The 23048-nt window shown below is 33.2% G+C and overlaps 3 protein-coding genes and 1 long non-coding RNA gene across 8 annotated transcripts; 2 read left to right on the forward strand and 2 right to left on the reverse strand.

Annotated features, from left to right (window-relative positions):
• The first annotated feature begins 731 nt into the window (after positions 1-731).
• LOC128874113 (uncharacterized) lies at positions 732-4138 on the forward strand. Of its 2 annotated transcripts, XM_054118457.1 has the most exons (8): positions 732-1122; positions 1287-2511; positions 2587-2773; positions 2858-2986; positions 3060-3245; positions 3328-3595; positions 3662-3855; positions 3929-4065. In XM_054118457.1, the coding sequence occupies exons 2-8, from the start codon at positions 2412-2414 to the stop codon at positions 3984-3986; spliced, it is 1122 nt and encodes a 373-aa protein (XP_053974432.1). In that variant the 5' UTR covers positions 732-1122; positions 1287-2411; the 3' UTR covers positions 3987-4065. The 2 variants fall into 2 exon arrangements, with proteins under 2 accessions (XP_053974432.1, XP_053974431.1); XM_054118456.1 differs by lacking the exon at positions 732-1122 and having other exon boundaries at positions 1302-2511; positions 3662-3851; positions 3929-4138.
• LOC128874117 (uncharacterized) lies at positions 2506-3715 on the reverse strand. Its single transcript, XR_008456577.1, has 2 exons — positions 2921-3715; positions 2506-2787 (listed from the first exon to the last, which is right to left on the reverse strand). It is a non-coding gene; the product is annotated as an uncharacterized LOC128874117 (long non-coding RNA).
• A 749-nt stretch (positions 4139-4887) lies between the features above and the next one.
• Positions 4888-17172, forward strand: LOC128874109 (glucose-6-phosphate 1-dehydrogenase). Of its 3 annotated transcripts, none has more exons than XM_054118448.1 (7): positions 4888-5427; positions 14177-14301; positions 14721-15088; positions 15674-16272; positions 16391-16596; positions 16705-16865; positions 16946-17172. In XM_054118448.1, the coding sequence occupies exons 1-7, from the start codon at positions 5412-5414 to the stop codon at positions 17034-17036; spliced, it is 1566 nt and encodes a 521-aa protein (XP_053974423.1). In that variant the 5' UTR covers positions 4888-5411; the 3' UTR covers positions 17037-17172. The 3 variants fall into 3 exon arrangements, with proteins under 3 accessions (XP_053974423.1, XP_053974422.1, XP_053974425.1); XM_054118447.1 differs by lacking the exon at positions 4888-5427 and adding an exon at positions 8788-8821; XM_054118450.1 differs by lacking the exon at positions 4888-5427 and adding an exon at positions 11809-12123.
• A 991-nt stretch (positions 17173-18163) lies between these two features.
• Positions 18164-22086, reverse strand: LOC128874107 (striatin-interacting protein 1). Of its 2 annotated transcripts, none has more exons than XM_054118444.1 (11): positions 21935-22086; positions 21525-21632; positions 21173-21456; positions 20600-21089; positions 20306-20516; positions 20073-20227; positions 19750-19994; positions 19458-19685; positions 19209-19380; positions 18934-19138; positions 18164-18844 (listed from the first exon to the last, which is right to left on the reverse strand). In XM_054118444.1, the coding sequence occupies exons 1-11, from the start codon at positions 22004-22006 to the stop codon at positions 18579-18581; spliced, it is 2436 nt and encodes an 811-aa protein (XP_053974419.1). In that variant the 5' UTR covers positions 22007-22086; the 3' UTR covers positions 18164-18578. The 2 variants fall into 2 exon arrangements, with proteins under 2 accessions (XP_053974419.1, XP_053974420.1); XM_054118445.1 differs by having other exon boundaries at positions 21734-22068.
• Between the last annotated feature and the right edge of the window lie 962 nt (positions 22087-23048).

The following is a 23048-nucleotide window of genomic DNA, read 5'->3' on the forward strand; positions in this document are numbered from 1 at the left end:
CTGTGCAAAGGTAGCGTGATCGATAGTCATTTAAGGAGGCATTTCACTGTGAACGCACAAAAAAAAAGCATATTTTCAATCATTTTTTTTCTCAGGAACTATTGCATAAAGTTGAATGAATGTTTTCTCCCCTTAAAGGTATGATTAAGGAAAGTAAATAAAAAATTTCTTTTTTGAAAAAGAGAATTTGGTAAAAAATATTTCGTCATTTATTTACAAAATAATATGCATGTGTGCAAAAAGAAAAAGTTATCCGCTGGCGTAGATGATTTTGGCTCTCCTGGTAATCTGAAACAGAAAATCGAAATAGTTTATTAAACTATGTCGTTACGCCTATCGTCGGAACCTCCACTTATTTATTTCATCGAAAATAAACAAACCGGCAACGTTTCTTGTGAAAGAGAGAAAAATAAAACACTTTTTTCGTACCGTAAATCAGGTGAAATTGTAAGTAAAAATCACAATATCAACTACTTGGAGGTTCCGACCATAGGCGTAACGACATAGTTTAATAAACTATTTCGATTTTCTGTTTCAGATTACCAGGAGAGCCAAAATCACCTCCGGCAGCGGATAACTTTTTCTTTTTGCACACATGCATATTATTTTGTAAATAAATGACGAAAAATTTTTTACCAAAAAAGAAATTTTTTATTTACTTTCCTTAATCATACCTTTAAGGGGAAAAAACATTCATTCAATTTTATGCAATAGTTCCTGAGAACAAAATTATTGAAAATATGCTTCTTTTTTTTTGTGCGTTCACAGTGAAATAATGCCCCCTTAATTAAATACTTGTGCCAAACACTTAACGAAATATAAGCCTATGATATAAATATTGTAATTTAATTTCAAGTCGAAACGCTCAAATAAAATTAAGGCGACCCTATCGTGTCAACTTGCTATCTTTGAGAGCTTCACAGGGGACAAGCTCGTACGAACAATGATCCCGTGAACTGTTTCGATGTTCGTCTGAGGATAAACCGGTCTTTAAGAAGCGAACGAGACGATCGAACCTGTGTCACTGTTCCTGTCCCGATACCGACCAGCCGACCACTTATTTTCGGTCCGTCCAAATTCAATGGCAGAAGTTACTGGCCGTTTGCCAGCAGTGCTCCAGCGGTATGTTGTCTTTTTACAACTCTCTCTGGTATCATCGTACAAAACACCAGATGTTGTTGTACATTTCCATGGAAATCTCGTCGAACGAAGCAAGGGGATCGTTTGCATGCCAGATCGGCGTCTAAAATCTATGCAAATTAACAAATAATCTTCTTTGTTTTCAGGAGACGTTGGAGCTGCGTAATCATCAAGGGTTCAGTAAGCTGCTCAAACGACTCGCCAGAGTGTAAAACAATTATTTAAAAAAAATGAGATTTTCCGTCAGAATTTGGACGACATTTTTCCATTTATGATATTTTCTTATAGGAATAAAAGTAAATAGACCTTCTTAATCCATTAGTTAAGAAAACGTCAAGTATTTCAATATTAATTTATTACATATCGACGCAGAAGCGATTTAAGCGGCCTGTGTTTGCCGCGGTTGAATGTAGCGGGTATTGCCCCGACGAATAATACAAAAATAAGATCAAGGAGTGTCAACAGCGTGGGATAATCGGGTACCAAAATGCCACGAAGGACAGTTGCGTTCGAGCAGTTGAGACGGAAGGATGTAGTAACGTTAATAAATATTCTATATCGAAAATGATTAAATATGCTAAGTGATTATCGTGACTGATTTTAAAATCACTAGTGGTGTATTAATTAATTCTCAAACAAGTAAATACCTAACCGAAAGATAATTTCTTGTTTTTAGCATAAAATAATAATAATAGGATGCTAAAAATAATATTTATGTAGCTAATTATTTATACGATCTTCGTTTATTTAATTTTTTAATTCTTCTAAACAATGAACGGCGTGTACCAACATTCAAAATTGGTAATGCAATCAACCACGAGATGGCTCGCGAATCGACAGTCATTTTCCTGTCTGACACTACTGACTAACCTATGCTCCAACTAGAAGTTTTGTTTGTGACTTTAAAAAAAATACCAAATTCATTTATTTATTTATTTCACCACGAAAAATTAATAGATTATTCATACAAGAACCTGCAGATTAATTTCGTTTAACATAAACTTAATAAACTTGAGAAACCGCCATAATGTTTTCGTTGCATAGAGAACGACATCTGAGATACGTTTACTTCAAGGCTAACCGTAGTGTCAATTTGAATTCAAGTTTACAGGTGAAATGGAGTAATTTTTACTTAGTACGAGCTACACACTTTAATAATTGCAGTAATAGACCGAAATATCTGTCTCTGTTAAAATGTGACAAGCTCTAGCAAAGAGAATATTTGTACACGTATATAATAAATATAGAAAGTAGTGAAAATTGTATATAAAATGATCCCTCTTTTACTTTTATCTGTACTTCATTCATTCGCATTCGATGGAAATACGATGTTAAAAGAATTGGGAGAAAAAAGATACCAAACAATAAAAGGTACGCATTATTTATTTCTTATATTATCTAATATAATCTTCACAAACGTTATTATCTATGAATTACATTTCACAGCAAAATCTACTTTGTCTCAACATGGATTATGTTGGCACAATGCTCTTAAAACAATAACAAATAGCTGTAATAACTTAAATGATCAACAACACTCGCTCTTAGCTCTTCAATTGGCACAGTGTTTTTTAGAAGACTCTGGACACTCATCTTACAATTGTCATCTTAGTATGTCAGAAAAGCAACGGCGGTAAATTTTGTCACCTTTTGAAGTACACATTTATATCATAAATTTCTTTATAATAAATTTTATAATAAATTTTTGATATTGCAGTGATTGCATTAATAATATGTCAGATAGAGCATTTAACGTATACAATGAATTTTATATACATACCACGCATATCTGTTTTTATTTAAATTATGAGGCTTGGCAAGCTGAAACTGATAACACGATTAAGGAGTAAGTTTATTTTATGTAACCCAGTATGTAACATTCTGAAATAATTTGTGAAAAAATTATTTCTGTGCCACAGATTGTATCAAGTTTCCTCAAGAATGAGGGAACAGTTATTGGAGGCTTCAGAAATGCAGGGAGCTATGCTGGAAACTCAAAGAGAAAGTTTAAAAATGCAAGATGAGCTTTTAGTTCACGGAAAACAACTTGGTATTGTAATAAAATCTTCATCTGCAAGTGTTCAAAATATGGTAAAAGATTTCAAGTAAGTCTATAATATCTATATAAATATAGTTTAAGATTTTTAGTTATTCATTCCAAGAATTTTGTATTATTATCCATTGTAGGGAATCTGCAAAAGACCAAAGAGAATTATTATTTGAGATTTTTTCGTACTTACGTACTTTTCAAGACTGGATTTTAGGTGAAATCTCTTGGTTTCAATCCATTATGTATTATACAGTTAGTTGCATATTATGTGCATTATTTAGTTCTTCTAAAAGGACTGTGGATGCTAGAATTACACTTTTCACGATTTTAAGTGTAAATGTTATAGTAGAACGAATGTTAGTTCAATATTATAGTAATAATACATCACATTCCAACAATAGTAAGGTAATTTAAATTTGATGCAATATTAGATTATTTTACCGAAAATGTGATCATGAAAATTCAATTCAGGAAAATTTGATAAATACGACATGGATGTACCGAAAAATAGCTTTAATTCTATGTGCTATTTCATTGTTTTGTACATACTATTTTTACAAAGATGAACAAGTGGAAAACCATAAAGTATTAAAACGGATTGAGCATCGATTGAATACTATACAGGAAGTTACATCTGTCTGTAACACTAACTGTTCAATTCGTAGGTACAATAATTATTTGCAACTAATTTACTTTATAAGCAAGTAGCTTATACCTATTTTCTTTTATCTGTATCAGGTTATTCTACGCGATTAGCTATGAAACGTTTACAGTCAAAGGCAAATACAGAAAATAAAGTGGTGAATTCTTTGTAATAAATTTGAGGTAATTAAAAAAGAAAAATAAAATATACTTTGATGTAGTGAGGTGGGATATATAATAACAATAAGAAACGTTTGTAAAGATTTCTACTATAATAAATATATTTTACGAATCGAATGCTTGTAATGAAATTAAACGTTTGGATATCTACGTAACATGTAGTTAATTTGCGAATCGGTAAAACGTTTAGTATCTGGTGTGGGGATTCCTATCTGTTGTAATGTCTTCTGTTCTTTCACAAATTTTGTATGTGCTGCAACACATTTTTCAAACTTCTGAATTTCAGGGTTGCATAAATTATTTTCAAACTCATTAGTTTTCAAGCAAGCGAGAAGTAACGACATCTCGTACAAACAGTTATTTCCTGAAACAAATAAAAATTGTTGTTCAACTTTGAAGGGTTTCCAGATACATCGCGCGGTATAAAATTTACCTTGGTCCTTGTAATTCGTTCCCTGAACTCGATTTTGTAACGACAGATGATACCTTTTTCTAAATGGTACTGTCTCCGGTCTTTGGAAACTCTGTGCATAACGTTTTGCTAATTCTACCAGGGACAACCTCATTTTGTCTACAAATAAAACATTTGCCTAGTATAAATTTGAGGTTAGGAAAATTAAAGTTAAAATGTGAACGTAACGGAGAAATAATTGTTATCGCGATTATATATGTTATTAAAAAATGTCAATGGAGTTATATAGAAGACATATTTTTTTGTCATTTATTTTATTTAACAGTATACCTTTTACTGAAGTTGCTTTGAAGAAAAACCTATTCCGTAATAGATGGCGCGACACTTATTTCGATAAACTCAGTTGATAAAAGATCTTTGTTAGCAATAGAACAAGTTCTATTATTCAACTTCAGATTTATACAAATATACGATAATTATAATATATCATTATAAGGAAATGATGGCGTAATATTAACGTTATTAGACTTTTCATTTAAGAATATACGTGTAAATTACGTAATGCATTATTGAACGAATTTACACAAGTAGATTCTTCTATAATTTAGAAAGATTGGCAAATTACTATATATAGGTGGTAAACGTAAACTTGTATTCGAGAAATAAGTGAAAGTATGAGTAATAAGAGGTCGAATGAATGGTATGGAGTATGGAGACGGGAAACTTAAAGAAGGGGCTTCATAAACAGGATTTCAAAATCTAGTGATGCAGTGTACGTGTATGCCGCCTGATGCCGTCAAGTTGCCTTTTTATTCTTAACCTCAATTTTGTGGTATCAAGTGATATGTGATATTGTCATTTTCACGGTATACAAGATACTTCCTGGAAGATCCAGAGGAACATCTACGGAGATACGACTCATTTATCAAGATTATCTACAACCTTGCTAATCCAATACTTTATCTTCTACACTCTTGTACATTCACGATGGAGAGACTCAGGAGTGAGTGTAACATTCTTTAATTCTTTATCGTAATTGCAACTTTGTATGTTACTTACTTTCTAACAAATTAGTTTCAATTGGAATTATTCATATCGTAATGTGAATGATAAATTGTACACGTTTTATTTTTTTATTGTATGTTATTAAAATATAAATTTTGAACATAAGTTTGAATTAAATATTGCATGCTCATCGTCAGTGGTGGGGGAGAAGAGCCCAAAGGAAGGAACCTAATTAAAGTTCGAGAAAAGATCTTAGATAATAATAAAAATGATTACGATTGCGATCAATCTTCTCTTTCGAAAGTGATTGGAATTCAACAGTTTATGTAGAGGGGTTAGGGGGGGGGGGGGGGCCGCCTCATTGTTCATTGCGTATGATTGCCAACTGGGAATAAAAATGGCAGAGATTGGCAAAACCAACGTATTAGCATCCGTAACCAGTGTTCTTCCGTATATTGTATTTGCATGATAAAATCGTACGATGGACCTTTATTTGATTTGATAAAAAATATGAGATACCGCTAATGGTCATACCGACCTACTTATTTCAAAGTATTTTAGAGAATTTTTCTACGCATCGAATCGCGCGAGGACATACGAATTTTCGATCTTCGTTTATTCTTGATTTATGGAACAATCGCTTCAACGTATTGTATCCTTACACGGTTCTGTTACATGATCACTCTGGTCCTTGTGCATGTTACAGTTTCACACTTTTTACTCGAACAATATTTCTAATGCCACGAGCAATTCGAGACGTGTGAACGTCTCAAAGCTTCGAATACGAAAGAGCGAAAAATGTACGCACCAACATATTCGCGATCATGTACATGTATGAGCACCATGTGACGAATCATGCGAGTCTCTCGTATCGCCTGATGTTGTTGATAAATGCGCGGTAAAAACATTATCAAGCTACCCATACATACTTATCGGACCCGGGACTCTTTTAATATAAATGATTTAAAATAACACTTTTATCAGTGTTCGATAGTGAAAGTTACAACATTATCAATTCAATTATAAATAATATTATTAGTAGGCTGCGAATTTTATGCTTTTATTCCTAAAAAATATATACAAATTTTATTAAATACATTCATGAATGTTTATAGGGTTTCATTAATTTCTATGTTTTTGTAAATGTATAGAGTGCGTATAATGAAGTAACAGCTTCCTCTTTCATGTAACAAAATTGCCTTAATTGTAGATATAGACCTGGTAATCAAAAGTTCATCTTCGTGTCAGAAACGTGATCGTGATGTGCAATAACGTTCTCGTGAGTGGCGTTATTTTTTTTTCTTGTCGAGGTTTCGACGGGATATCGACGAAAAAAAAAGTCGAGAGATTAGAATTTTTCGATTTCGGTTGATAAACATATTTGAACGACTCGCCTACATACAGTGTGACTCATTTGTTACTTGTCAAGTCATTGCTTCTCGCGGAACTCAACACGTGGCTGTTTTACGAGCGTGTCACGTGCATGCGTAATATAAACTCTCGCATGAATACAATTCTGAATATATTAGGTTGACCCAAAAGTTTCTTACGCTTTATTAATAAGTAATAGATGCACAATTAAAGCTAAAATAATTGTATCGATTATTGGTTGAAATTTGTTCATTTATAAAATTTCTCGAAAATGGAAGACTCGTGTTTCTGACTTCGGAGAAAGGATTAAGTTTCTTGAAAAGGGGCCCCATAATAAATTTTAGTTGACGGGCCCCTGACTGATTGGTTACGTCTCTGCAAATAAACACAAATGTAGAATGTCGACCAAAAAAAGTAGTCACAATGCGGAAAATCTTCCGATTGGTGGAATGTGATGTCGCCACAGTCATTCCACCAATCGAAAGTCCTGCGTCGTGACCTTATAATTTTTTTGCACCTCATTGTACGCATTGAAGAAGGTACATGTAATCACTAAGTAATTAAAAAATACAAAGCGATTCTTCGCAATGATAGATTTTTTTAGATGGATTAAATTACTATGTTTATACTATGTTATTATATTTATATTAAGTTTATACTATGTTAAATTACTATGTTATATTACTATTACTAATATTATTATGTATTCAATTTATTTCACGATTTTTTTCAGTAATGAGTTTGATTAGTTATTCTATAAAAAGAAACTATTATCAACGAAAACCAAGCTCAGTATTTATTTATGTACTGCATTAATTTATTATGTACAAAATTAATTTCTATACACAATTCGATGTTACAATTAACTTCCTCAATGTTCCCAAGTTCGATTTCTATACTTATAGAATATACCGAAAAATGGCTCAAAAGAGATGAGTCGAAACGTTAACAAAAGCTCTGGTTTACGACTGCATAATCGTATTTTTCTTGTCTCTGCATCTCTCTGCAAGTCTCTGTATAATTATTTTTTTGCTTCCATCGTGCTATACAGAAATTGTAATCGTGGATCAGTTGTGATGTAAAGGCCAGGCATAGCTCAACCTTTATTAACGTAACATGGCAATTAGTCGTGTTTATTCAACTCGTGCGAATATCAAAGAATAGTAGAGCAAATATTGAATTCAAGCAAGTAAGTTGGTTCTCGCTTGCTAGTATTCGCATCACCGTGTCCTTGACCATCGGAAGAGTACGTTCATGTGTGCGCATCATACAGGCGCCAATCTTCTATAATATACGTTAAATCAGTGGTTCTCAAACGTATCAGTTCATCCAGCACTTTATACTCTTCAAAACTTGGAAGCATTAACAGCTTTATACCTCGCTACTGATTTACCAACGTAAACAGCTTTCATTCTTATTTTCACGAAAGTATCATAAATTATTCGTGAAGAAGGAAATGCTGCAAAACTTATATTGGGCTGTCTGGAAAGTCCATGCCGATTTTTAGTAGGAGGTACAGGTCTGAATATATCGGAATGGCTGAAAACAAATAAAATGTGTACATTCCTTAACAGGTGGAAAGGTTGTGGAATAAAATGGTACATATATAATTCAATAAATATACATCAAAATATAATTCAAATATGCCTTTGAATTTTTCTTAAAAATAGGCATGAACTTTCCGGACAACCCAATATAAAGCATTCAAATAACAGGTTACGACAGATATTGAAAAAGTTGGTATTTAAGTTTAAGTATACTTACAAAAGTGCTGTCGAAGGATAATAGTACGACGATATCATACTACCATTGTTATGTAATTAATGATTCTACAAAATAGCTGTTCTATCAAATTCGAGTTGAGATTCGCTGCATTTAGAAGTAGCATAATGACTTTAAAAGAAGATGTATTGTCGGTGTTAATTCAGTTTGCAACATGTTTTTGTGCTTCTAACAACGGCGTTTGAAATATTTATAACCGAGTAATTTCTGTTCGGTGCACATGAGACTAGAAATTGAAGGTATCTAATCGTGCATTGCCTTAATTTTTCTATATTCTCTTAAACGTTTAAAAAGGAGTACGTGGCTATTTGTACGTTTATAATTTAATTAATGTTCTATCTGAACAACAAGTGACATTCATTGTGAAATATTAGGTTGTCCCGAAAGTTTCTTTCGCGAGTTGCACTCAATTATTTTATGTGTTTATATAAATAGTCGTGTTTATATAAATAGACAAACTAATTTCATAGATATTCATATTGTAACAGTAATGGAGCAAAATGAATCGTGCACAATTCAGTAATGTAACATAAAACATAAAATATCGTGCATGTATTACTTATTAATGAAGCGAAAGAAACTTTTGGGACAACCTAATATTTAATTCTTCAAATGAGAAATTGTTGATATGACAATGGACATTCAAATGTTTATTGTCAATGTGATCAATTCCTCGTCAGTGTTTCTCTAGAAGAGAGGGTAGGGAGGAGTCACAGAAGATAATTCTTCATGTAAAAAAATGTGCATAACTTAATCATCAATTTTTGTTAAGTCATTGATTTTATTGACGGTTAACTATTGTACGAGTACATTTTTACGTGTATCAGTCTAACCTCGCCAGGGCTGAATTGCTTTGTGTATACTAAACTTAAATTTCTAACCGATACTGATCAATGATAAATATTAACCTTGTAACAACATCGCCGTGTTACATCATTGGGAAAATTTAATTATGTATATTTATTCACGACTTAAATTCTTGACTCCGCAGAGAGTATTTATAGTAACTCAAAAAACTGAACATATACAACGTGCGTATGTATTTCTGAGTAATGGAGCACTTAAAAATGTTTACGGTTCCCTTTTTTTCTTATTACTTAGAAGTTATCCATGTTTTTCAGCGTTGAACATTTCTTTCGTGTCTTCTGTCCCCCTTGAGTATGTAAGATGTCCCCTCAAGAAACACGCCCCCTGGTTTGAGAAACTAAATTGTAGGTTATACCGAAACGTGGATCTTTAATTGCGTAAATTGTTCAAAGACGTAATAATTAAAATATGACAAAGCTTGACTTCGTACTTAATAATATTCGTACTTAAAAATATAAACAACATTCATCACTGGGTTCGTTAATCAGGTATTTCTTGTCACTTTACATATTAATATATTCAGAGCTAATATTTTCAATGGACAGTTGTAATTAAAATATGCTTCTTGGATTTTTATTATTTTCTGCTTTAAATCAGACTGTTTGCATGATACAGCAAATGCATATGCGCGTAAATCAATCACCGATTGTGTATAAATAATCACCATTTCCTTAATTTATTCATTCTTTCATTTATTACGTACTATTTCCATTATTTACTTTATTAGTCCATGTGTTGTTTCAATCTATATGATAAGATAATAATAAATATAAATAATCTCCTTCGCGCAAGTAAAAGATTCGATAAATCAAAACTACTCGAAACAACGTAATCTCCAGTTACTTCAATTCTATCGTGTTACAAAACTGACCGAATAACATTTGAAAACCACTGCTTCGTTTCGGATACAATCTCGTGTTGCACATTGGTTTTCAATGAACTGGCGTGAACGGGAATACATGAATATTTGAATACTATTTATAATAATGAACGTACGGTAATCATTTTACGATTTGAGGAAAAAGATGTCGAAATTCGAAATAGAGGATGCAAACATTTGTCTTGAAATATAATATAATTATATTAATATAATAATTATATTAAATATAAATTATATTAACTAGTAAAAGAATATAATCTTCGATATTATCAATGACCTTTACTCAGAATACTTTTACAGAATAAATTTTATTCCTATACAGTGGGTGTAGAAAGTATTCGTACACCGATCAATTTCCAAAAAAAACTATGTAAAATTGTAATTTATTAACTTATCTTTTATAAACGATAACATTCTACATATTCTCAGAGATTTCTAGAATAGATAGAGTACAAAAAAAAAATAGCTATTTATGTTAGTTACGAAATTAACAAAAAGAAACAATTAATCGATATATTGAGGCAGTAAGTATTCGCATAACTGTTTCATTTTTAAAATTTCATTAAAAGTGGGATCATTCGAAGTGGGATCTTCTTCAATTCCTCTATTAGAGCCATTTTTAAAAGTACTTTCCTGGAAATTTGATGTTTTCTAATTCGCACGGAGCAATGAACTAACGTGTTTACATTACAAACTCCACCGTAAATGGTTCTTCATAAGAATATTGTACAAATACTTATTGCTTCTATACTTTCACCCACTTTTCGCATTGTTTTTGTTAATTTCACAAATTATATTAACTAGTAAATATTGTTTGGACTATATCTATCTTAGAGACTTCCGAGAATATGTAAAATATCATTGATTATAAAAAAAGAAGTTAAGAAACCACAATTTCACACAAAAGTTTTTTGGGAAATTGATCGGTGTACGAATACATTCTACACCCGCTGTATGTTTCATTAAAGGGTAACACCACTCTAGACCCTGAAAAAAAGGCCTAACTTCGATCATTAATTTTCAGAGTGTCGCAAAAGAAGTAGGATTTCTTTTGTACAGGGTTTATTTAATACGTATTGAAATATAAACAAAAATTGTTGTATCATAATTTTAGTACAAAATCTAGAACATGTATTTAGTACAAAATGTAGAATCTACACCCACTGTATATCAAAAATTGATAACTTTAGATGTTGTGAATTTTGCCCCAAACGTCCATATAATGCTCGCCTCACTGGAATCCGTCGATAATACGTGAAAAGCCGAGATTATGTAACACGACGGAACAGAAAATGCCCGAATAATTATAGAAAAAATAATTTCGATAATGACACGACAAGGATCTCTGCGGTAGATAATTGTATGTACTTCGTCGCCAGGGTCGGCCAGCGAAGAATTAGATAAAGAAGAAACATCTCTCTAAAGTAACGCATAAATATACCAGTTGAAGGTCGTTCGAAAAACTCTCTAGAATGGGAGAGAGAAGTAATTACAAAGGATCCAGGGACGTTTGGGATAGACCGTTTGTTGTGCCTAAGGACTGTCGCATGGTACCGTTTGGAAAGGTCAGGTGTGTTTGTACTTCGGCACCGGGCGTCTTTTCTCCAGATGCGAAATATAGTCATCGCGGCGATCCTCAACGACCAGTCGGAATCAAACAGTCGAAGCGATCGGTTGGTCCGTTACGGTGGTTTTTGCTTGTGGTTGCGACACGTTCCCGGGGAAGCTGACCAGCGTTTTCCGAGATTTTTCACCGATAACATTGCTATAGCGGTTCCCTTGTTATCATGACGAGTAAGTCGTTGCACGGTGACTGTGATACCTATTATTTTTTTTTTTTTTTTTTTTATGATAGTTTCTTGTTATCACCGGCGTTTTCTTTTCCGATCGTACGCCAATGCCCACTTGAGACCAATTCGTGATCGGATTTAAAGATCGTACGTGTGACAGCGAATGCAAAGGTAGATCTAACGACGAGCGCGATAACATACCTTCGAAGTATCGTTTCAATAGAATTGGTCTCGAATTTAAGTGAAGTTGCGCGACTCGGGATAGTCGTGAATTGTGTTTTGAGTGTATCCTGTATTTGTTGAGTGTATTTAATATTTTTTATATTAAGCAGTGTGTCGTTTCTTTGCGACATTTGAGCGCGTGTATCTTTTTTGATTGGGCAGTTTATGTTTCAGCTTTTTTTTTTTCTTTTTGGTATTTCTTTATAGTTGTATAGTGTTGTATAAAAGGTGTCGTTGCCACGATGTGCTCACTTCGGTAACGTTACGTAAGGGTATAATCGTACTTTATGCTGAAAAGATTTGCTCCTAATATGGAGATTAACATACACTACCATAATTTGTACATATTTTCGATTATACATATTCAATTCCACTATCTTGCATTTAATTACAATTGCGATATAATCTCCACGTTCTTACGTTGTCTTCGTTGTTTCTGAATAACGGAAGTACTTAACAGTTAATAAAATTTGTCATAGAAGCGATAAACGTAATCTCTTTGGCTATAATTTTTCTATAAATTAAGTACGAAGCTTTTTCTTTTAATTTCAAAAAATAACGCGTGAATTTCGTTGTAGTTACTGTTTTATATAATTTGCTAGAAATTGAAGGTAATTCTGTCGGATGTGCATGATTACGTTATTAGATTTTCTTCTTTCTGTACTATTCCCAACGCGTTACGTAAGCAATAGCGCTCGAATTGAAATTACTCGTAATTTCAAATACTGTTTTAGAGGAGGCACGTGTAATATATTTCACCTATAGCTTTTCATCATTTGTCTTATTATCTTCGAGTACTTACTTTCTAGTTTTTTTTTTGTCAATGTCGTTAGTATTTATTTTATGCTGATCTCAACGTTACAGTTAGAATAAATTTGATCTTAACGGATGTACGTATCATGTCCATTCACCATTAATCATTAATTTTTCTTAATTCTGATACGCACGATAATACGATGATACAGCTCTCATTTTAAATGAATAATGTATGCATAGTTCGACGTAGACGAAGGTTTATTCGTGTCATAGTTCAGTTAGAATTCGTTGTATTATCTTCGTGATTTCTTCTATTCAATTTCTTAAACCAAATCTATTTTTTGTAATACTTTTATTTAGAAATTAATATGAAAATGTTAAAAAATACATATATTCTACAGATAGTCTATTCTTTCTTGAAGCAGAAAGTATTGACCGCTCAAGGTCACTCAGCGGTTATTTTCATCAATTCATCCGGATACTTTTCTTCTCTCTCCCTTTTCTATCTGTCTACTTCCCTTCGCCTTTGTTTCTACGACAGATGAACACAAAGCAAGCAAAATAGCTATCTGAACAAATATTTCGAATAACGAATAAAAAATAAATAGTTTGCAATCCAATAAAAATTCCAATCTAAATTACACTATCATTTTATGGTTTATATTAAATGAACAAAGGCTTATGACCTGAGTAATCAATTAAAATGTTATTAGAGTAATAGATGACAAATAAAACAAACCTATAACAATTTATTCGTAACGTTTATTCGATTAAACAGTTTCATTTTGATTTATTGATTGCGAAATGTTCACTCGGATATTACTAAGTCTAATTTTTTTATTGTACGAAAAATTATATTATACAAGAAAAAAGATGAATAATACATTGTTTATCTTTTATTCGTTATTCGAAGTTTTTATCAACGGAAGAATTTTGTCCATCTTCACCTGAAGTAATTTTGTACAATTACTGTCTGTTCCGAGCTAGTATAGATTCATTTGAAACCGAAAGACCGTCCTAAAACTAGAAGTTATTTGTAAATAAATTCGACTAACAAATATCTCGTATTTTTCTTACAGAAACGTCGACAGAAGAAAGCCTGCGCTTCATCAGGCAGTCCTTAAAATCGGACGAGATGGATCATCTCGAAGGAATCCATTTCGACAGACTGTGTCCTCATGTGTTCATCACCCTTGGAGCCTCAGTAAGTATTAATTTTTGTTTCCAATAATAATTATCACAATCGAAACATTAAAGAGCTATGTGTTATTCGTTCATTTTGTTTTATCATTTTTAGGAGCCTATAAAAAATAATATTCTACTTAACACGTTGATCGCCACGTCACCCATATATGCTTTTCACTGAAAAACGAAAACTATTAATTCTGAAAGTTGAGTGTCATAGAAAATGAATTTAAATGAAATACTTGAATTTTGATGAAGTTACAGAACTAAATACCAAAATAAATGTTTCATTACGCAGTTTCCAAAAGTCTGTAAACAAAATTGAATCCCAGTAGAAATTTTCAAGAGTATTAGTCTGGCAGTGAACGTGTTAAGAGAACTGAAATAATAACGTAATAAAGGTGTACTTTGATACAATGAATTTGACCATGTTCGTAGGGCGACCTGGCTAGAAAAAAGATCTACCCAACTCTCTGGTGGCTGTTTCGAGACAACCTCTTACCGAAAACCACAACATTTTTCGGTTATGCGCGCACCCATATGACCGTGGCTCAGCTACGAGAAAAATGTCACGTGTACATGAAGGTGAAACCAGACGAGCAGCAGAGGTACGAAGAATTTTGGAAACTGAATTACTACGTCGCAGGGATGTACGACTCTCAGTCGTCGTTCGAGGTGCTCAACAACGAGGTGAAGAAGCACGAGGAAGGCCATCAAATCGCTCACCGATTGTTCTACTTGGCTTTACCACCAAGCGTGTTCGAACCTGTTACCGTGCATATCAGAAACGTTTGCATGGGCGAAAGGTATCTACAAAGTACAAACACAAAAGTTTTTATCAATGCTTCCAGAGGTGGGGATGTATATTCATTTGGATCGATAAGATAAAAATGTCCAACTGGTCTTCAGCGGTAGTAGATTATAACAATGACATAATTGACAATTGTCGAACGGCCAGGAATTTATATATTCCGGAAGTCACCGTTCAAGGTTAATTTATTAAATGCTTTTAGTAATGAATTGCATAAGTCATGCGCATCTATAAACCCCTGGATTTGTGTACGCGCATATTAAGCGTGTATACGAACATGAACACGTGACGAATAACATCACGCATTGAATTCTACTTAATGTAAAATTCACGTGTGCACGAACGTGTATACACGTAAATAGGGGGCTCTAGCGTAACGTTTCCTGTTCTTTAACAATTATTTAAACTTCAATTTGTTACTGTTTCTGTTACGTAAGGGATTAACTGAAATTTCCACCGATCCAGATGTGTACATTCACTTTTGAAGACTGCGATAAGCAACATTCTCTACGCCCTGAAGATACGTTTCAAAATTCTAAGTTGATGTATATGTTAACGAGATACTCCTCTTTCTTCGCAGAGGTTGGTCCAGGGTGATTATAGAGAAACCGTTCGGTAGAGACGCGATCACGTCGCAACGCCTGTCGGATCATCTGGCATTATTATTCAAAGAGGAACAAATTTATCGTATCGATCACTATCTGGGGAAGGAGATGGTTCAAAACTTGATGACCCTTAGATTCGGTAATAGAATATTCAACCCGACCTGGAACAGGGACAATGTAGCCTCCGTGCAGATCACGTTCAAAGAACCGTTCGGCACCCAAGGGAGAGGTGGATACTTCGATGAATTCGGTATCATAAGAGACGTAATGCAAAACCACTTATTGCAAATCTTGTCCTTGGTTGCGATGGAGAAACCCGCGTCGTGTCATCCGGATGATATCAGAAACGAGAAGGTGAAGGTTCTGAAGTGCATAAAACCTTTGGAGCTCGAGAACGTCGTGTTGGGCCAATACGTTGGTAACCCTGACTCGAAAGATCCTGAAGGACGATTGAGTTATTTGGACGATCCTACTGTACCACCTGGCTCCAATACACCCACCTATGCACTGGCCGTTTTAAGAATTAATAACGAACGTTGGGATGGCGTTCCATTTATCCTTAGGTGTGGAAAAGGTGAATTGCTTATCTGTCGCCTTAGTAGAGTGTTGTCACTGATTAATGAGGAGGTTCACTCGATTTAAACAATGATGTAGTCTGATCTATTTTTAAGAATATTTTTATTATTGCTTAGCTGTAAACGAACGGAAAGCAGAAGTAAGAGTACAGTATCACGATGTGCCTGGCGATATATTCGATGGAAAGCCGAAGAGGAACGAATTAGTAATAAGAGTACAACCTGGTGAAGCTTTATACATTAAAATGATGACCAAGTCGCCCGGTATTACGTTCGATATGGAGGAAACGGAGTTAGATCTTACGTATGGTAGTAGATACAAGGTTAGAATGCATTTCTTTCCATTTTACGTTGATGTTATACGATGGTTTATATGAAGTGGCACTTCAATCAACTAGTACTTAATTTACACGGTTCGTTGCTCATTATAGGATCTAAAACTTCCCGATGCGTATGAACGATTAATTTTGGACGTATTTTGTGGATCGCAAATGCACTTTGTGCGTAGCGATGAACTATCAGAAGCGTGGAGAATTTTCACGCCTTTGTTGCATCAAATAGAGGATGAACATATCAAACCAGTTCCGTACAAGTAAGTCATGGCAGAGAGCAACGATAGAACTATCAATGTTTGGGGCTTGGGCAAAGTTAATTGTATCATTTTAATCTTAGGTACGGTTCTCGTGGTCCCAAAGAAGCGGATGAAATGGCAAAAACAAATAATTTTGTCTATTACGGTTCGTACAAATGGATAAAGCCATAGTTTTTGGTCATTTTTGTTAAATACATTTAATGTTAAATGATGTGCATGTGGCATACAAGTTGCAAAAATCTGTACTACGATTCCTTATCTGTGATCATAGCACTCCATATTTTTATACCAATATATACACGGTACTTACCTGAAATTTTATATACGTATATAAAAATTATTTATATACGTATATAAATAATTTTTATAATTAATTTATTGAGCTAAATCAAGTTTTAAGCGTAAAGTACCCTTTAGCAGAAAAAGTATACAGATAATGTATCACGTTCAAATGGCACCAAATAAGGACATATATATGCATATTATGAGTGTTTGTAAATAAAATATGATCATTCCATTTGTAAATTTATATAAATCTCAGGTACTATATAACTTATAGTAATTTTTATGAAATCTTTTGTACATTTTTATACGAGAAATGTAATGTTTAGATGACCGTCTAAAAATTTCGAAAACAATTTAAGAATTACAACTTGTGCGTAGATCATAATTTTATTTAATTCTGACGATTTAAACATGACGCCAATCACATGAAATATTCTGTACAGTAAACGAAGTATCATAAATTATAGAATACGTTCTGCTGAAATTATTCAAGTATGTATTACAGTAAATAAATAAGAGAAAGTTGAATTATTCAGTCTGTAAGTCACATAAGCTTTACGTGTTGAATCATTAAACGAAGTAAAGTAACAAGAAAAAATGTTAGCAAATTGCTTCATCGAATTTGAATTAATGAATTTCTATGAGACTGTTATTCAGCTCTCTCTTTCTTCCTTTCATACAAAGACATCAGCGAGACATAAACGATCAGGTCAGACATACATTATTGCATACATAATGATCAACAGAGAACATATTTAATGTATAAAATTATCAAATTCTTTTTTAGAAATGCAGTTCGAATTAAATTAATACACGACACATATTCATATGTTTGTAAATACCACTGTAGAGTTTGTCATATATATATATATATATATATATTTTACCCCTTGTAACAGTGGGAAAATTGAATAGATATAAAAATTATATGAAGTATGGGAAGTTGAAGTTGGTTCGTGATTCGCAAATTACTTGTTACGTTATTAAAAAATAATTTACAGAAACTTAACTGATAAAGTGCGAATAGTATGAATGATATATTTGAATAAATTTATCCTAGTCTTTCATAAATACATAAGAGACGATTATATATCCACTTACCGCTATGTAATAGTAAAATATTGCTACAAGCAATACACATTGCACAAATTAAATACACACAAATAAAGGTAGAAAATTACACGTTATTTTGTAAACAGTCATTTTTAAGTTCACTAGTATTTTCTTTAACGTCTGCTAGATTAGGACCATTCACAGTTCGGTGCATATGAACCAAATGCAAATTCAGTTTTTGATGTATCGATATGACAATGTTTCTTTCTCTTTTTTTTTATCACCTCACAATAGCGTGTAAAAGCGTCAAAATTTGATCCAGGTCTATGAGCTGACGAAAATACAATTTTAATATATGTTACACTTATTAAAAGTTTAAATTTCACAGGATCCAGGATCTAACAATTCGTCCCAGTTAATACTTCTCTGAAATACTTCTTGCTGCAACCATAATTCGTAATGTTGCTTGAATTCTTCGCTTAATTCAATGTTTACCCCTAGTACTGATATGACAGATGTGTCAACAGGTTCCATTTCTTTGTCTTTAGGAGCATTAGAATATCGTCGATTGTTAAATTGATCAACGCATGTGCGTAACTCGCACTCTTCCACTTGGAAATCCCATGGACGTGCTTCTAGATCTACAGATAATTAAACCAGATCGTCTATATATCGTTCATAAATAAGCGAAACTTATAAATATAAACTGTACATTTTTTTAATATCTTACCATTTCCATAAGCCCAATCATCGTTCAAACGATGTCTGACTTTCGCATAAATTACACTGATTGTTTTCATATTTGTTTTCCGCCACTGTCGTCCCAAGTATTTGGTTTGCATTTTTAGTAATTTTAAAACATAAAGTTGCATCATTGCTTGTCTAATTTTTAACGTACGCTTTAATATAGGTGCCGATTTAAACACTACCAACATCTAGCGGAACAAATGAAATTAAAACCTGTCGGTGAATGAACTAGGTAATTTCAACAAATATTTTGCTTACCATAATTCTGCTATGCTTCCATTTGGTTAATTTGTTAAGAATACGTAATAAATTAATGCAAGAAAAAACATTTCTCCAAGAATACGTTGGACTGTCCCCAATTTTAAGGTTTTCTATGGTCAACTCAATGCGGTCGCCGATAACACATATAGGAAAGTCCAGTATAGGAATACTGTAAGCGGGAAAAGTTGGACCTATTCCGTTCGTATAAATTTAAAAAAAAAGTAATAACTCCAGATAAACACTTACAAATGTTTAGCTTCAATATAAGCTACAATATTCTGATTTATAAATTTCAAAACCAATGGTATGCAGTTAGCAAATACTAAATGCTGTGACATAAATTCGAACTGATATATGTGATTCAACTTGAAATGCTTCAGCAACAAAAGCAGAATTGCAGAGACTGCTTTAACAATGATTTCTTTGTGTCTGTTTACATCAATTCCAAGTTTCGTAGACTGAAAAACTGTCATCCTGAAAATAAGAAGAAAATGAAGATCTTTTATACAATCTAGTGTAATAAAATTTATAGACTTACGGCATTTGTCCTGGTAGAACATCGGCCATAATGTTCGTACTGTCTGTCTTGGCTTTACTGGTGGGAGCAGCTGCGAGTAAAATTTTTAATAAGGCAATCATGTATTGCGGAAGGTTCGGTAGTATAGCTTGATATAAAATTTCTGTAGGTGTCTGACGAATTGGCGGTTCTGGAGTGCTCATAGGATTTCTAGCTATTTCTTCCTCTTTTTGTATTTGGACCTCGGCTAAAGATGTGTACATATGCTACAGGCATAATGGTATATATTATATTAGTATTTCAAGTAGTATTCTAAGTACAAAATTTAGGAATATTGAACTTACTCGTTTAAGCGTATTTACGCCTTCATGTATTGGTTGCGGTAAACCTGCTAAACTTTCTCTATCTCCTTGTAATTTGTAACCAATAAATTTTAGTCTCGATACATCAAGGAAAGTGTCCACATCTTGTTGTCTTACCTTTGGCATCCATGGTAAACCTGTAAAAGTATGTTGTATCGAATAATTTAAATTTGATACGCGGACAAATCATTAATTCAATAATAAAAATATATTACTTTTTCCTCTAGTATGCTGTGGAGTACTAGGCCTTATTTGTATTTCATTATTTTGATCTTCATAACAAGTTTGATTCCAGCCAGTTGGGTCTGTGAATACATTTATTTCTACTTCTGCTTCGTTATTTGTAGTATTATTTCCCATTTCTCCACTATCGTATTCCATACCCAAGAGTGGCTCATCCAATGAACTTTGTTTCAATAGATATTGCTAAAATGAGTTATAAAATTATACCTTAGTAATAATGAAAACTTTACATGAACTATGTAATTGTATATAATAGCACGACATACTCTACGGTATTTATTATTTTTTCTCGTATTTTGAGTTTCAATTAAATCTGCTGCATTGACAGGAGGAGAGCTAGGTCTCATAGTCTTGGCAACTTCAATGGTATCTTCTTGTAGATTACTAAGACCAGCTTCTTCGCGATATTGTTTCTTTAATTTCCTCAATGTATCTATACCACCAAGGGATACTAAGATCAACTTCCACAGGAGTAAAAGAACTTTTTTCATAGGAAAGTGTGGTGCTGACCCACTGCAAAAGCATGTGACCATACCGAGGAGTTTAACTATAAGCAACTCTTCACCGTATGGATTTATTAGTTCTTCCTTAAAACATTCAATATTATCCTTATAAATACTGTTTTCTAAATCCTTCATCTCTTCTCTCATTACTTCTGTTATTATGTATAAAACAGATAATATTACTCTTAAATCGATAGAATCATCAAGACTAACAGCAATTTTTCTCATTGCAGACGTAGCTGTTGTACTGTTCCTAGAAATTTAAATTATGAAATATAAATTTAAAAAAAAGCTATACACATTACTACTTTCTTGAAAATAGAATAACAAACTCACTCAATTTCAATATTAAGAAGTTCAACAAATGCTGGAAAAATTCCAGCTTCATACAATAACATTACATTTGTTCTAGTCCAGTCTCGTTGCTCCTTATCAGACTGTACCTCAGCCCAGCAACCTTGTGCTAAATATAAGATACACCTTGCTGCCTTCATTCGCAGCTGCTTATTGGAAACCTCTAGTTGATCTAACAATTTCTGAATCACTGATTTCTGTTGAATTTCTGTCAAATTTTGCCACCATGGTCGTAATTTATACCATTCCATTTGCTCTTCGAAAGCCTGATGATAAACACACTCACGTTCTGTTAATTTTTTCTTTTAGGTATGGTACAAACGTGTATACTCACTGTAAGATTAGCATTGAATTCATAATGTTCAGTGTAGCTATACAATTCGCCAATTTCATTGGCATGTGTGTCTGCATCGTCGTAAACAAAGTCTAGATCTGCTGGTTCCTGAACATAAGAATATAAAAAAATACGCGAGTGTCACTAAATCCAGTGTTAACTCCCATCAATGTAAAAAACATCATAGATATCGTAAATATTATATATACCATTTTGTAAATATTAATTTCAACAATTACTGTTCGAGAAAGGATACGAGACGGTTATTCACGTATCGTGAGCTTTGATAAACAATATATGCTTCTGTCAAGAAGGTTAGAAACGGGTCTGATCTCTCTGATCCTCACGACGGTTATCGTTATTTACTTTTGCCAGGCTTTTTGCTCTTAGTTAACAAAGCATTTACTCACTTCAGTAATGTTATGTTGTCGTGGTCGAGAATTATGTTGAAAATTACGCTTGTGAAATGTAATCGCGTCCATCGCTACGTTTAAAGCAAGTAGTGATTGGAGATCATTGAAGATCACTGAACTATACTAATACTAAAATGCATACTAGCTTGCCGAGAGAGAGAGAGAGAGCAAATTGGTGGGCTATCTTGGGCAGAGATGAGCAAAACCCTAGGCTTCGAATAAATCTGAAGTTTGCCGATATGTTTGTCTCGTTTCCTCTTTTCAACATTTTACAAAGAAGGAAACGAGACAAATACATCGGCAAACTTCAGATTTATTCGAAGCCTAGGATTTTGCCCATCTCTGAATTCTTGGGCTATCTCTATCTGTCTTTATTGTACAGCCCCTTCTGAAAGTTAGGTAACACAATTGTTGAAATGTCGTAGTAATGAAAGAATTATAGTGAAAGAATAAATGATACTAATACTAATAATAATAATAATAATAATAATAATTAATAGTAAGAAAAGTAACTATTTCATAAAAACTTGATCGCTTCGCCGTTGGGGGCGCTAACCACACGCCTAAAATTAGTTTGATCTTTTCACTATAAGATAGCTGCATTTTCTATTTTAATAATGAAATGAATTGTCTAAAATTGCACATGATATACTTCTTCCTGGCTGACCTAGCATGATTAATGAATAAAATGCTGTCCATAACCATGCTTAACACTAAAGGAACAAATAATAACAATAACAAATCGACTGGGATAACTTTCCATTTAATTTCTCTACATTTCTTGGCACATTTCTCTTTAATTTACTTTTGTTTCCTGCTACATTTTCCTTTCGTTTCACTGCAATAACAATATTCGAGATATGAAACTTTGTTGAATTTTAAAATCTCTCGATTTGTAACTTTTTCACCTTTTAGTTTCCAGCGTTCTAGAGACTCGGTCAAGCGTAGCACCTGTATGTATATCGATCTTATAAAGTTTTATTATTTGTTAAAAACATAGTTGTTACCGCTAATTGGTGTACACGTTCATTTCGGTTCATTCAAGTAGCAACAATAATAGTCGCGTCTTATCTTCTACTACGCATGCTCCGACTCGTGTGTATCGGTTAAA

Source organism: Hylaeus volcanicus, chromosome 3, assembly GCF_026283585.1.
Source record: "Hylaeus volcanicus isolate JK05 chromosome 3, UHH_iyHylVolc1.0_haploid, whole genome shotgun sequence".
Lineage (NCBI taxonomy): Eukaryota > Metazoa > Arthropoda > Insecta > Hymenoptera > Colletidae > Hylaeus > Hylaeus volcanicus.

What these genes read in the sequence shown, in the direction of transcription:
- LOC128874113 (XM_054118456.1), top strand. Translation starts at nt 2,412, where the DNA reads ATGATCCCTCTTTTACTTTTATCTGTACTTCATTCATTCGCATTCGAT. An exon ending in AATATGGTAAAAGATTTCAA is followed by an intron (nt 3,246 to 3,327) that starts GTAAGTCTATAA and finishes TATCCATTGTAG; the next exon opens with GGAATCTGCAAAAGACCAAA. An exon ending in TAACACTAACTGTTCAATTC is followed by an intron (nt 3,852 to 3,928) that starts GTAGGTACAATA and finishes TATCTGTATCAG; the next exon opens with GTTATTCTACGCGATTAGCT.
- LOC128874109 (XM_054118447.1), top strand. An exon ending in TATCCTTAGGTGTGGAAAAG is followed by an intron (nt 16,273 to 16,390) that starts GTGAATTGCTTA and finishes ATTATTGCTTAG; the next exon opens with CTGTAAACGAACGGAAAGCA. An exon ending in CGTATGGTAGTAGATACAAG is followed by an intron (nt 16,597 to 16,704) that starts GTTAGAATGCAT and finishes TGCTCATTATAG; the next exon opens with GATCTAAAACTTCCCGATGC.
- LOC128874107 (XM_054118444.1), bottom strand. Translation starts at nt 22,006, where the DNA reads ATGGACGCGATTACATTTCACAAGCGTAATTTTCAACATAATTCTCGA. An exon ending in CTTCTTAATATTGAAATTGA is followed by an intron (nt 21,090 to 21,172) that starts GTGAGTTTGTTA and finishes TTAAATTTCTAG; the next exon opens with GAACAGTACAACAGCTACGT. An exon ending in TATATTGAAGCTAAACATTT is followed by an intron (nt 19,381 to 19,457) that starts GTAAGTGTTTAT and finishes TCCCGCTTACAG; the next exon opens with TATTCCTATACTGGACTTTC.